The sequence below is a fragment of the Oryzias latipes genome, chromosome 7, assembly GCF_053564925.1.
Source record: "Oryzias latipes strain Hd-rR chromosome 7, Olatipes_Hd-rR_3.1".
Classification (NCBI taxonomy): Eukaryota; Metazoa; Chordata; class Actinopteri; order Beloniformes; family Adrianichthyidae; genus Oryzias; species Oryzias latipes.
Window position 1 is genome coordinate 1580971 of NC_136243.1, and position 13146 is coordinate 1594116.

General features: G+C 46.9%; 1 protein-coding gene across 3 annotated transcripts; it reads right to left on the reverse strand.

Annotated features, from left to right (window-relative positions):
- Positions 1–188: 188 nt before the first annotated feature.
- stk38a (serine/threonine kinase 38a) lies at positions 189–12240 on the reverse strand. 3 transcript variants are annotated; one of them, XM_011477684.4, is made up of 14 exons: positions 12111–12240; positions 9668–9805; positions 8015–8066; positions 7797–7919; positions 7474–7557; positions 7209–7332; positions 6962–7116; positions 6329–6440; positions 4709–4770; positions 4067–4184; positions 3875–3998; positions 3334–3429; positions 1247–1341; positions 189–1168 (listed from the first exon to the last, which is right to left on the reverse strand). In XM_011477684.4, the coding sequence occupies exons 2-14, from the start codon at positions 9796–9798 to the stop codon at positions 1032–1034; spliced, it is 1413 nt and encodes a 470-aa protein (XP_011475986.1). In that variant the 5' UTR covers positions 9799–9805; positions 12111–12240; the 3' UTR covers positions 189–1031. The 3 variants fall into 3 exon arrangements, with proteins under 3 accessions (XP_011475986.1, XP_078806141.1, XP_020560602.1); XM_078950015.1 differs by having other exon boundaries at positions 10873–12113; XM_020704943.3 differs by lacking the exon at positions 12111–12240 and adding an exon at positions 11689–11824.
- Positions 12241–13146: the final 906 nt, after the last annotated feature.

Here is a 13146-nt window from a genome sequence, read left to right on the forward strand (position 1 = left end):
GCACAGGGGTTAATCACTTTGTCAAAGTTCATCCGTGATGCTCTGAGTGTTTTAGACTCAGAGAAGAAGTTAGTTTGAGATTCCAAACAAGTCAACAGAATAAATGCCCCCCCCGCACTGGGACGGCCAGGAGGGGCAGCCACTCCACGCCCACACATGGGACATGCACGTGAGTGAGGAGAGCACGCTTTAAGTGCAGAGTTCTTCATTGTCAAACAGCAGAAACATTACAGAGGTGTGCACTGCAGCAGCGGTTTAAATAAAATCACCCCCCCCCCCCCCAACACACACAAACACACATTAAAATTAGAAATTAAAATTATGTTTAAAGTTAAAACCTTTTGAAGAAAAAGAAAAACAGAAATTTGCTGTTGCCGGGCAGAAAACCTGCTTCATTTTTAGCTGGTGATAATAAAGACAGCATTCTGGATGGTGTGTTCGTTGCTCCCAGGTAAGTCTCATGCTTTAAAGTCCTTTTCCTGTAAAAAAAAGTGTTTCTGTGGAACAAAGGTAACAGAACAGAAGCCTTGGAGTCCACAAGTGGGACACTGTTGACCCCAACCCCTGGGCCGTAGAAGCAGAGATTCAAGACGTTTGTGTGAAGAGGTTTAAGAAGCAACTGCCACTCAAAAGCTTCAGAAACAGAACATCACAATAGAAAGCAAAAACGGCCATCTTTTGGAATAAAAGCTGCTTTAAAACCTAAAACCAAAGAGAGTCCAGCGAGCCGGCCCGACTCCCATCAAGGTGCTGAGTGGGTCGCCATGAAGACGGAATCCTACTTTCATACTTTCAAAGGGCAAAGTGTGCAAAAGTTCTAGAAGTAGAGTCGTTTTCCTGAAGCGGGCAGAGGTCGGCTCTTTGGTGGGTCCTTCTGACCCGCTTTGGCCCACAGGGCAGAAGCACAGCCCCTCAAGGGTCCAGCAGAGCTGCTGCTTAAGGGGGAATGTCGGGATGCTGGTGCTGGGGGGCAAAACCCACAGAAAGAGGGCCAACACAGGGTCAGTGGTGGTGATGGGGGGGGCAGGAGCTTATCTCTTCCCAGACTTCATGTAGGACGGAATGGCCCCCCGCGCCGTCAGGCCCTCGAAGCGCTTGTAGGTGTAGTTGATGAAGACCCAGTCCTTGTTCTTCAGGTCAGCCTCGCTGTGATTAGAAACCGGAGAGGCTGCAAGACAGAACCAGAGCTGAAGCACAGTCCTACCACCAACACCAGCATTCACTCCCCTGGAGGGGGGAGGGGTACCTGTAGGGGTGAGGATGTCCGAGTCTGGGAACTCGTCAAAGTTGGAGGTGTCATCGATGCTTTTGATGTTGATGGGAATGGCTGCAGGCCTTTCTCTGAAAGCAGAGTGGAACCTCAGAGGATAGAAAGGAGACCCTCAGAGGAGGACAACCTCAGAGGAAGACAACCTCAGAGGAGGAGACCCTCAGAGGAGGACAACCTCAGAGGAGGAGACCCTCAGAGGAAGACAACCTCAGAGGAGGAGACCCTCAGAGGAGGACAACCTCAGAGGAGGACAACCTCAGAGGAGGAGACCCTCAGAGGAAGACAACCTCAGAGGAGGAGACCCTCAGAGGAGGAGACCCTCAGAGGAGGACAACCTCAGAGGAGGACAACCTCAGAGGAAGACAACCTCAGAGGAGGAGACCCTCAGAGGAGGAGACCCTCAGAGGAGGACAACCTCAGAGGAGGAGACCCTCAGAGGAGGACAACCTCAGAGGAGGACAACCTCAGAGGAAGACAACCTCAGAGGAGGAGACCCTCAGAGGAAGAGACCCTCAGAGGAGGAGACCCTCAGAGGAGGACAACCTCAGAGGAAGACAACCTCAGAGGAGGAGACCCTCAGAGGAAGACAACCTCAGAGGAGGAGACCCTCAGAGGAGGAGACCCTCAGAGGAGGACAACCTCAGAGGAGGAGACCCTCAGAGGAGGACAACCTCAGAGGAAGACAACCTCAGAGGAGGAGACCCTCAGAGGAGGAGACCCTCAGAGGAAGACAACCTCAGAGGAAGACAACCTCAGAGGAGGAGACCCTCAGAGGAAGACAACCTCAGAGGAGGAGACCCTCAGAGGAGGAGACCCTCAGAGGAAGACAACCTCAGAGGAGGAGACCCTCAGAGGAGGACAACCTCAGAGGAGGAGACCCTCAGAGGAGGACAACCTCAGAGGAAGACAACCTCAGAGGAGGAGACCCTCAGAGGAGGAGACCCTCAGAGGAAGACAACCTCAGAGGAGGAGACCCTCAGAGGAGGAGACCCTCAGAGGAGGAGACCCTCAGAGGAGGAGACCCTCAGAGGAGGAGACCCTCAGAGGAAGACAACCTCAGAGGAGGAGACCCTCAGAGGAGGAGACCCTCAGAGGAGGAGACCCTCAGAGGAGGAGACCCTCAGAGGAGGAGACCCTCAGAGGAGCCTCTGCTCCCCCCAATGTCCTTTTTTAAATGTTTAAATGTCATCTGGCCGGTGGCTCCAGAGGAACGGCCATCTAACATCTGCTCCTCCACTACTGTAGTGTTTGATTGATTGAGTTTGTTTCAATGTTTCAATTTTTCGATTAAAAAATGTTTCAATTAGAAAAAAAGAAGAAAAAAACAGCCACAGAAGTCACATTTGCTTAATTAAATATGATGATCAGTAAAGAAACCAGTTTATATCCCAACATTCCTACATCCCCTCAGTTTGTTCCTCCTTCATTTTATCATCATCATATCATTGGATATTGAATGGTAACGATTTTCCTCTGAACAGAAGCTGTGCACTGTAAAAATCAACCAAATCATACAGGTTTAAAAGTCTGGATTGATCAAATAAATGGGTTGTATGATCAAGATATCGGCTTTATGAACAATACTGACGACTCGTTTTTGAAGTGAACTGAGAATTATTCCCACAATTTTCTATACAGTAGGTCAAATATGGTCTTATTAAGGAGCACTACAATAAATGTCTACTGTTGTATTCTAATATGTGTCTACATTTATTTATTTTGGTTAAATAAAAATAGTTATTGATAAGTTCCCTATGACTGTCCGTAGAATAGAATATATTTGTGTCATCAGCAAATAATGAGTTTCCTAAGCTTTTAGATCTTATATATTTACGTTGAATATATCATTTATGTAAATATTGAATATCAGCGGGCCCAGAACTGATCCTTGTGGGACACCACAACTTATCTCTATGATTTCTGATGTATATTCATCAATCTTGACTAATTGTTTTCTTCCAGTTAAATAGCTTTTGACCCAAGTTAGCGCTAGTCCTCTTATCCCATACACTTCCAGTTTGTCAAGCAGGATGTCATGATTCTCTGTGGACGCCCAACCTCACCTGATGTGGTCGTAGTCCACCCCCTCAAAGAAAGGGTTGGACTTAATCTCCAACACGCCTGCAGCTCCAATCCGGTGCTCCTCTTCACAGCAGAACCTGCAACAAGCAGAGGAAATGTGACTCCAGGACATCTTCAGGGATGGAACAGAGATCCAGCAGCAGCTGCATCTTGGCGTTCATATCCACCACGCCACAGAGAAGAAGACGAAGCCATCAACTGTTGCATATCGGCTTTACGTAGAAGAAGATGTATGCACAGCCACTTCCCCACCCCTGTGTCAGAATCAGCTGATTTATTTTGATTGTGAATGTGGTCAGAGTTGGGTCTAAGAGAGAGTGATATGAAGGTGTTGCTGGTAACATCTACGCTAAATCTCAAGAATCCGGTTTAAAAACCAGATCAAATCTCTGTATTTAATGTTTCTCCAAAACAAGGAGCTCAGGGAAAAAGACATTTCTGTTGGAATAGTTTGGTTTGTCCAGCACTGATCAGAGTCTTGTGAATGCATCTGCAGAGTTAGGAGTGAGGGTGTGCTCCTGCCTGAGGATGAGGTCTTTGGCCTTCTCTGAGATTGGGACTTCTGGGGGGAAGGTGAGCGTCTCTCTCCAGTTCATCACCTTCCTGTAGGTCTCCTGAGGCGTCTCTGAGCAAAACGGAGGGTAACCTGCAAAGACAGGAGCATTCATCCCGCTGCGCTGGGGGAGGAGGCTGACGGCTGGCGTCTCTGCTCACCGATCAGCATCTCGTACATGATGACACCCAGACTCCACCAGTCACACAGCTTGTTGTAGCCGGTCTGCATGAAGACCTCTGGAGCGATGTAGTCTGGAGTTCCCACTGTGGAGAAAGCCTGAAGAGGAGCAGAGAGAAGCTGTAGGATGTTTCTGCTGAAGCTGCAGAGCATCAAACCACCGACAGCTCTAGTGTTCCCACACTGATGTAGTCTCAGTAAAACAATGGATCAAGATCCGTAAACTACATCATTGGATTGTCTAAAATGGGCAATGCTCCCTTCAGGTCTACAGGGTTCAGGCTCAGAGCATAGAGTTAAAACAGAGGGAGCCCTCCCACTTTGTCCAATCAGAGCGGTGGGCACGAGGAACCCAAATGGCAACTGAAACGGGAGCATTAACAAGCTTTAGAGGAAAGCAGTTAAACAGCAGATGCTCCTAACACAATGTGGGAAATCAGGTCAGACATGAAAACTCTCTGCCCGTCAGCTGCTCCCTTCAGGGGTCACCACATCAGCAGGAATTATCAGCCTCCATCTGAATGGATTTTTCTGGACACTTTGGTGGTGATGCTGCATTTGAGGGACATTCAGGCCTGAATGTCAACATAATCTTCACTGATGCTGCATGCATCCACACCTACCAGCTGCCTCCTGTTCCTCTTCCACGTCTCTGCCTTCCTCTTGGAGTTCATGTTCTGAAAGGCTGTGAAAAGAAGGCAGGTTAGAGACTACTGCCCCCTGCTGGAAGGCCACAGAATACCCCACCTCTGCTCTAAAGCACTGGCCCCCAAACTGTGGCCCGCAGGCCAGATTCAGACCACCTCCACATTTAGCCTGGCCCCTGAACAACACCCTGTTCTGTCTTCTGTTTGGCTGTCAATCAATCTCTGCTGTGGTCTGTCATCCTAAATCACGATCAGATCTTTTACTGGACCTATTTTTCTCTGAAGGTTTAAACTTTGAGAGTGTAAACGAGAGAACATTTTGAGAATGTTCATGTCTGTCTCAGAAAAGACCAGAAAATGCCTTCAACATCTTTAATCCTACTTTGTGGATTTCACCATGAGAGTTACTTTTAAAATGTAAAGCATAGAAATGCCAAGCTGCAGCAGAAGACAAGAGAATGACCTTTTTCCATTAGCACTGGCAAAGAAACAGACGTGCAGCTCACAGTGCAGCCCAGAGAGGAGCTGCAGCCCCCAGAAGAGCTGCAGCCCCCAGAGAGGAGCTGCAGCCCCCAGAAAGGAGCTGCAGCCCCCAGAAAGGAGCTGCAGCCCCCAGAAAGGAGCTGCAGCCCCCAGAGAGGAGCTGCAGCCCCCAGAGAGGAGCTGCAGCCCCCAGAAGAGCTGCAGCCCCCAGAGAGGAGCTGCAGCCCCCAGAAAGGAGCTGCAGCCCCCAGAGAGGCTACCTTTGTGACTGTTTTATTGATGAATGAAACCAAGTTTTACTCCTCTGGATTTCTCCGGTGGCCATATTTACAACGCTATTCTGGGACCCTCACTTATCCTGGGCAGGGGTATTTTTTATTTCATTCAAAGGAATATTATTTATTCTGACTTGTTGACAGAAAGTAATGATCCCAGAAAGGGCTTTTAATAGTTGGTTATGCGTGGCTTTCAGGAAAACCATAAATGTTTCCATCCAGACAGACACTTCCTCTGTTAGCCTACAAACTGACCCCACCGGCCTACAGAAGCAGGATTTTCCATGACACTTGATAACCTGCTTTAACAAGGCAGGTCCCCTTAGCTCTACCTGAAGCAGACGTCAGCGCATCCCCAGCAGCCGGGGTGGGGGGGTCAGGAGTGAAAGTGACAGGAAAAAAAGCCATAAGACTGCACACAGTCACTGTTCATGTCCTCACTGCTGACGCCTGTCATGAAGCCGAAACTTCAGCCGATAACTCGCCACAGCTTTTCTCGTGTCGTTTCTTTCATTGTGTAACTTTGACCCCCACGCGTTCCTGCATAAGCTCGGACAGACAGTGAGGGAGAGGGGTGAAGGAAGGCTGCTTCATCCTCTTTGAGAAGCAGACTTCATGGCTGCCAGACAACAGCTCGTCCCAGATTTGGGTTGATCAGCACCTGGTTCTCACAGGTGCAGCTCCGCCTCTTCACCAAGACGCCAAATCAAAAACGTATGGGAGGAGCTGTCGACAGCCAGACAACACGAGGTCTGCAGCTCCTGGAGCTTGAACCAGCCTGAGACTGTTCTCAGAGCAGAAACCCCCACAGACGTTATAGAGAAAGGTGTTTGCTGACTCTGCTTGCTGAAGTCGCTGGGCAGGCTGTGGTTCAGGTTCTTGTAGAAGTCCGTGCAGTGAGCCTTCTTCAATCCCGTGCACAGACCGAAGTCTGACAGCTTCACGTGACCCTGGAGACACCAAGCAAACAGATACTGCATGAGTTCAGTAGCTTGGATTGGCCCGAGTGTGAACACAAAGAACTGGGCAGCTGCAGGTCCTGGAGGGAAATCTGCTTTGTCTGTAAGACCAGGATGAACACAGAGCACCTGAAGCAGACTTCAAACTCTAAACCTGGTAAATTCATTCATCTCTCACTGTGTAAAACAAAACTCTCCTCCTCTGTTCTCTTCAGCTCCTGTTATACATCAGCCTTTCACTATTCCAAGAACCAGAACCAGGGCTGGGTTCCAGCCATTTGAAGGACTGGAGTGTAGGACAGGAAACGGCTGAGGTACAAACAAAGCCTTTTCACTGGTTACCTGAGCTGAACTGCAGTGACCTTTCCTTCGTCTCATTAGGTTTAGGGACACATTCAAACAAGGGTTTGAACATTGGCAAAAAGTCGCATCGTGCATTTGTCCACGTCTCCTGAAACTTCCACTCTTTGACCCTGCAGGAGGAGGAGGAGGATGAGGAAGAGGACACTCACCCTGGCATCCAGCAGCAGGTTGTCTGGTTTGATGTCTCTGTGGATGAAGCCCAGCGTATGAATAGAGTCGATGGCCAGCACCGTCTCTGCAATGTAGAACTGAGTGGCCTCTTCTGTTAGAGTGTCCTTCTTCATCAGCAGGGTCATCATGTCCCCTTCAGAGAACATGACAATCAACACCCTGACAGCTTTTCCACCACAGTCCAGGTCTGATGAAAAACAGCTGCAGACAAACTCCTGGACTCACCTCCAGGAAGAAACTCCATGATGAGGTACAGGTTCATCTTGTCCTGGAAGCTGTAGAACATCTTGACCACCCACAGGCTGTCTGCCTCCACCAAGATGTCCCTCTCAGCACGAATGTGACCGACCTACAGACACAGACGAACCAAGTTCAAGGAGGAATAAACGTGAGACAAACTAGCATAAAGCGGGATAACGATGGACAAACGGATGAACCACTTTCAGCAGATGAGGAGCAGCTTTCCACAGCAGGAACACTGAGGTCTCACCTGCTCCTTCTCCAGCATGTCAGCTTTGCGAAGGATTTTCATGGCGTAGACATGGCCCGTGTCTTTCTTCTGTACCAGGCGGACCTGGAAGGACAGCAGTCAGTATGAACATCCCAGGCCAGGCCAGGCCAGAGGAAACACAGGAAAACACAGAAACAGAAGGGCCAAACAAAAGAATCAAAACTTCAAACGGTTTGATCCGAGTTACTGAGTTTAAAAAGATCAACTAACTCCAGGACTGTAAAGGTCACACTGGGACTCTGTGTTACCATGTTTGCCTCTTTGTGGCCCTGATGGAAAAATAGAGAACGACCCCCCCTTACCTCTCCAAATGCTCCTCGGCCAATCACCTTCAGGGACTCAAAGTCTTCCAGACCCAGTCGAGTTCGCTTCAGACGCAGAAAGTCGGTCTCTTTCCTGGCATGTTCGGAGCGACGGATACGTTTCTGCACACAGAAGCAGAAGATTTTCATTTGAAAAGAAGAAGCGTCACCGAACAGGTCGATCCTTCTGCTCATTGGCAGATGCTGCAGCGCCTCACCTCCTCGTCAGCCAGGCCCTCCTGGTCCATCACCTTCTCCAGCTTCTGCTGCCTACAAACACACGGATCATCAGGTCTGCTGCCCCGTTTTGTCTACAGACCTGATCTTCCCTCTTAATACCTTCATCACACTTGTCTGGCATGAGTCACACGGTTTACAGATGCTGAACACAGCCAGAGGTTGCTTAGTTCCTTATAATTACTACAAAGACATCGATGTGTCTAAATGCCAGCGGGAGGTCGTTCCAGAGCGAGCAGCCACAGCTTGAAAGGTGAGGTCTTCTCCGGTTTTAGTGCAACCTTTTGGGATTTGTAAAGCTTTTTGGTTGATGGACCTCAGGGGGTGAAAAGGCCAAAAATGTTTGCAGGAGTTTGTCAATGCAAGACTTTAAAAAAAGGGAAGTAAAAAGTCTAAATCAACTCTAAAGTGGCCTGGGAGCCATTGTAGAGAGGACAGTGAAGGAGTCATGTGTGCTTGACTCCAGTTCCCAGCCTCACAGCTTTGTCTTCTTCTCTTTTTTTAAATCAGCGGTAGGCATCCAGCATGATGCTGCATTACGCACTTTACTTACAAAATCATGGTTGAAAAAAAAAAACTTTAGACCAGAAACATCATAAAAGATTTGATCTGCACTATTGTTAAGAGCAACATATCAAAATTTAAGACTTTTTAAAATGCTTTTTTAGGCCTCATTTTCAAAGTCAAGTCGTTAGAGACGTGTTCAAACCAGTTATAAATTATTTTTATGCAATTACATTTTTTCCTAAAGAAAATTCTGAAGGTATTTCTGTGTGAATAATGTTATCATTTGACCAGTAAAAAAATATGTTTAGCTGGTAGATGTTATCCAATCAGACGGCCAACATGGTCGGTGACTCAAAACTTTTATTTCAGCCTCTGTGTGGAGTTATTACAGTTATTTAAAATCTGACATAAAACAGAGTAACTTACAGCAAATGGTGCAGAAGTCATCTTCCTTCTAAAACTGGAAACAGCATTAACCTGTTTTATCAGCTGAAGCAGATCCACCAATCATGTTCAATGTCACTGAAGGAAACCAGGATTCTCCAGCAAAAACAACAACGATCAGACCTGAACAGCAGCAACAGTCTGACTACCAGGACAAACTCTGAGACTTTGCTTTTAGTTCCTACATTATTCACAGGATGTTGACAAAAATGTTTGTTCTGTAAAACTAAAAAAAAAATTAAATTATTTGTAGAGTAAATGTTTTGTTTTTAAATGGAACAGCTCAAACAGTTTAACATTCTGTTTTCCTGATGTTCTCTTGGAAAGCTTTTGCTTTAATCGCGGTCCTTCATCTGTTATGTTTAAAGGATGATGGAAATAAAGGTTTAGACCTGAACAACCTGCTGATGATCACACATTTCTATTATGAGCACATCACATTAGACAAATATAGGTTTATATTGTGATATACATCACTATTACCTGATATGAAAAACTATATAGTGACATCAAACATTCTCTGTACTGGAACCAGAGGAGGAATGACAACGTTTCCTAACAGGAAGTAGCATTTCTTCATCTTATGAGGCGAGAACGTCTGCAGCCGTCCCCTCAAAAAGACAGCCAGCATTCCAGCTGACAGACGCAGAGAATGCTGGGAATGACTGGTGGAAGGAGCTCACCTCATCTCCCTCTCCTCGTGCTGAGCGATGAGGTTACTGTAGAAGTTCTCCAGGGTCACCTTGGCCATGGTGACCCGCTCCTTGGTGTGGTTGCTCATGGAGGAAAACGAGCTCTGTCCGGTCATTGCCATGCTTTATCTGCAAAACCATAACTTTAATTAGACTCATTCATTTGTCATTTCTCTCTGATTATGAATCAGTTTGGGAGTCGGACACCGAGTTCAGAGAGCGACTCAGACCCGCCATGACACCCTCACTACATTTCTGTCATCTGTCCACTTGCACAGCTTTATATACTGTTGCCCTTTTTTATTTTGATATTGATTTAAACCGTCTTCATGGAAGCAAAGTCCAAAGCTGCGGCTCTCGTCTGTGGTTTGCATTTTCATCTCCACCCAGACTGAGGCCTTTGTAAGGTTACGATGGCGGTCACAGTTAACGCTCCGTTTCCGTCTCCGGCCCTCTGAGCTGTAAGACGCCAAACTATTTGGATGGGATGTCAGAGTTTCACAGCTCATGAACATCCCTTCATGGGACTAAGGGGGCAGCTTCACTTTGACCACATGGCACCAGCAGACATGTCGAGAGCAGATTTAGCTGCTGGAGGCCTGTGTCAGTGACTGCAGGGCTCTGGATCCCTTTGAAACCAAGACCAGAACCAGCACGATGACCACATGTCAGACATACATTCTAGGTTCATTGTGTCAAAAATAAAACTTCAGTGAGAAGGAAACCATGTCTGAAGTGTCCAAGCTGATGAACAGCTGCTGGAAGCCCCCATTCCAGATGTTTTCAACCTTCAGATTTGCATAAATACCTCAGAGGGCCGGTGTGCATGGAGAAACATAACATCCCTTCAACTCTTTGGTTTTTTTTCACTCAGACTGTTCAGATCTACAGAAATGTGCTGAAACGTGAAGTAGGAATATTTCTCAAAGTGCATAATAAATGTTTGGACTTTTGTGAGGAGCACAGAGGAACCCCGGTAATTCTGTGTTTACGATGATCAAACTGTGATGATTCCCTGCCTTGAATCGGTTTTCCCAAATAAACGACAGCCAGGTCGATGCTCCAGCGTGAGGTTTGGGAAGCCCCCTCTAAGGGCCTGAGTCCTGCTATGCTAAAGCACTTCAGACTAAACTATATCCACATATGTCGTCATACATGACCTTTTGCAAACTAAACGACGTCTTTAAGAAAGTTACTTTTGCTGGACTCCATTTCTGAGGCTCCGCCTTTCGCTCCTCGTGGTCCCGCCCATTTCATGGCGCCACCGTCAGCAGCCTGTCTGATTCGTCCACAAAAAACAAACATCCAAACTATGGCAAAGATGGCTGTGCATATCAGGGAAAGCGTTTAGCCAATCACCGCTAGCTCCACAGAGAAGGGGGGGGGGGGGGGCTGGGGGCGGGGCTGGCGACCCAGACACTTCCTGGAAGGGGCTGTTCCTCACTTTGTGATGTCACAATGTGAGCAATAGAGGAAAACTCAAATGCGTGAATGGATCAAAATACCACGTTTGTTTATTGTGAGGAATAAACATTCTAGTCCATCTAGCAGCTGAAAAGTGGATAATGGGCCCTTCAACTCCTCAGACTCCAGTTTCACTGACTGAGCCTCCAGGATGTTTCCCTCCTGCGTGACGGACGTCTTACCCCCGAGGGAGGGGAGGAACGTGGAGGGGGAGCACCAGGAAAAGGTGGTCGTCTCTGGCCGAGATGCTGCTGGACACTCAGGCTCCAGCGGGGACTCAGACAACCAAGTTCCCGATTCCGATTAACTTAGAGGACAGTCCCGCCACAAACAACAGGCCCGCTTGCTCAAGCGGAAGCTCGTCACCCCGAGTTCAAAATAAAACCCAACTCTTGGTTCCACCTGAGCTGAAGTCATCAGCGCAGCTTTTGGCTTGAACAGTTTGTCCAGAAAAACGTGGATCGACACACCAACCTCCCGGATTGACGCACGACAGCACCGCGCTGACTCACGAAGAAACCAGAAAACCTGGTTTGCGTAGCTCTTACCTCGCACACATTCTTCTTAACCAGCTATCATCACTTAGCCAGCTAGTTAGCGATTAAAGTTCCTGGTTAAGTAAAGTGCGACGCGGACAGCACGGACACTACCGGAAATCTTCACCACAGTAAAAGTCGGCGGAACTGAAAAGGCGATTCCTGCCTGGGACTGAGGTCTGTGCTTTTATTGCATCAGTCCAGACAGGAAGCAGTTTTCAACCGACTTCCATTGAGCAGCTCGAAGTTCTCTGAGCAAATAGAGAAAGTTAGCCGGTTAGCTGCGACTGAGTGCTTTTTAAATCAACGCAGAGCTGGGAGGCGGGAAACCACCGCTGCTTAGTCCAAAACACATCAAACAGAAGAAACCACCAAACAAAGTAACTTGAGGAAGTTTCTGTGAGCTTTTGCAGACTTCGTCTTTGTTCGCTTACCTTGATCGAAGGTGCGGTTTGGGCGCCTCTTCTTCTATAGTGACGAGGAAACGGCAGCGTTCTGCTTATGAGCTCGCCAGACACCTAGCGGCTCAGACCTGTCATGACACCCACCTAGATTGAAATGGTCCTAATCCTTTTGGGAGAAATCCGTTACATTGAAACGCCTTTTACTTTATTTTGAAAAATTGCAAAGATCTTTTTTTGATTAGATAGTAAAAAATATCAAACAAGGCAACAACTATGAAATGATTTATCGGAATTTTTCCACAAGTGTGAGTGTTTAAATATATGCGGCCCTGGAGTGGACTGATACCTGTCCAGGGTAAAAGGTATAAACAAAAGGTCTACTTAGGAAAACACTTATTGCTGCTAGAGACAGCAAAAGTCCACCGTGGAGGGGAAATTAGCTTTTAATTGAAGATCTAGACAGGGATTAAAATGACGGGAAAATGTAGCAGAACAACAGTAAGGAGGACGACCACGACTGGTTGAAGTCTGAGAAGACAGAAAAGAGACAGACACTGTCACATAAATGCAGGACTGAGTCACTCTATTTAAACTCCAACAATCAACCATTATCTGAATTCTTTAGAAATTCATTTATTAAAAAAATAAGGGATCTTGGATGAAGGATAACCCCATGTCCCTTAAGTTTGTTGTCTTATTAAAGACTGACGCATGAGGATTTCTCTGTGAAAGGTGAGTTTTTCTGGCAATTTTATCCTATTTAATTTGTAGTTTTATATCAGTGCTTGTCTAAACGAAAATTATACCAGGGTCCAGTCTTTTACAGTTTCCAAATGCTGTTCTAATAATAGGAGGGAATTTTAATATGGTTCCCAATAGTCAACTCAAAGTGTCGACCTCAATGATCTTCAAAAATGACATCAACTAATTTATGCAGAGAGATAATTTAATGGGTGTATGTTTGGAGAAAAACAATATTTTAAAGATCAGAGAAACACAATAACAATGGTTCTAGTCAGTCCCTTGTGGACTTGTGGCTTATCTCTGATAACATAAGTCTGGAAAA

Bases quoted from the DNA above. Each gene is read 5' to 3' on its own strand.
- stk38a (XM_011477684.4), bottom strand. From the start codon at position 9,798: ATGGCAATGACCGGACAGAGCTCGTTTTCCTCCATGAGCAACCACACC. The intron at 7,333-7,473 runs GTGAGACCTCAG...CTGTGTCTGTAG, and splicing joins ACATGCTGGAGAAGGAGCAG to GTCGGTCACATTCGTGCTGA. The intron at 3,430-3,874 runs GCAGGAGCACAC...TGCTTGTTGCAG, and splicing joins GCCAAAGACCTCATCCTCAG to GTTCTGCTGTGAAGAGGAGC.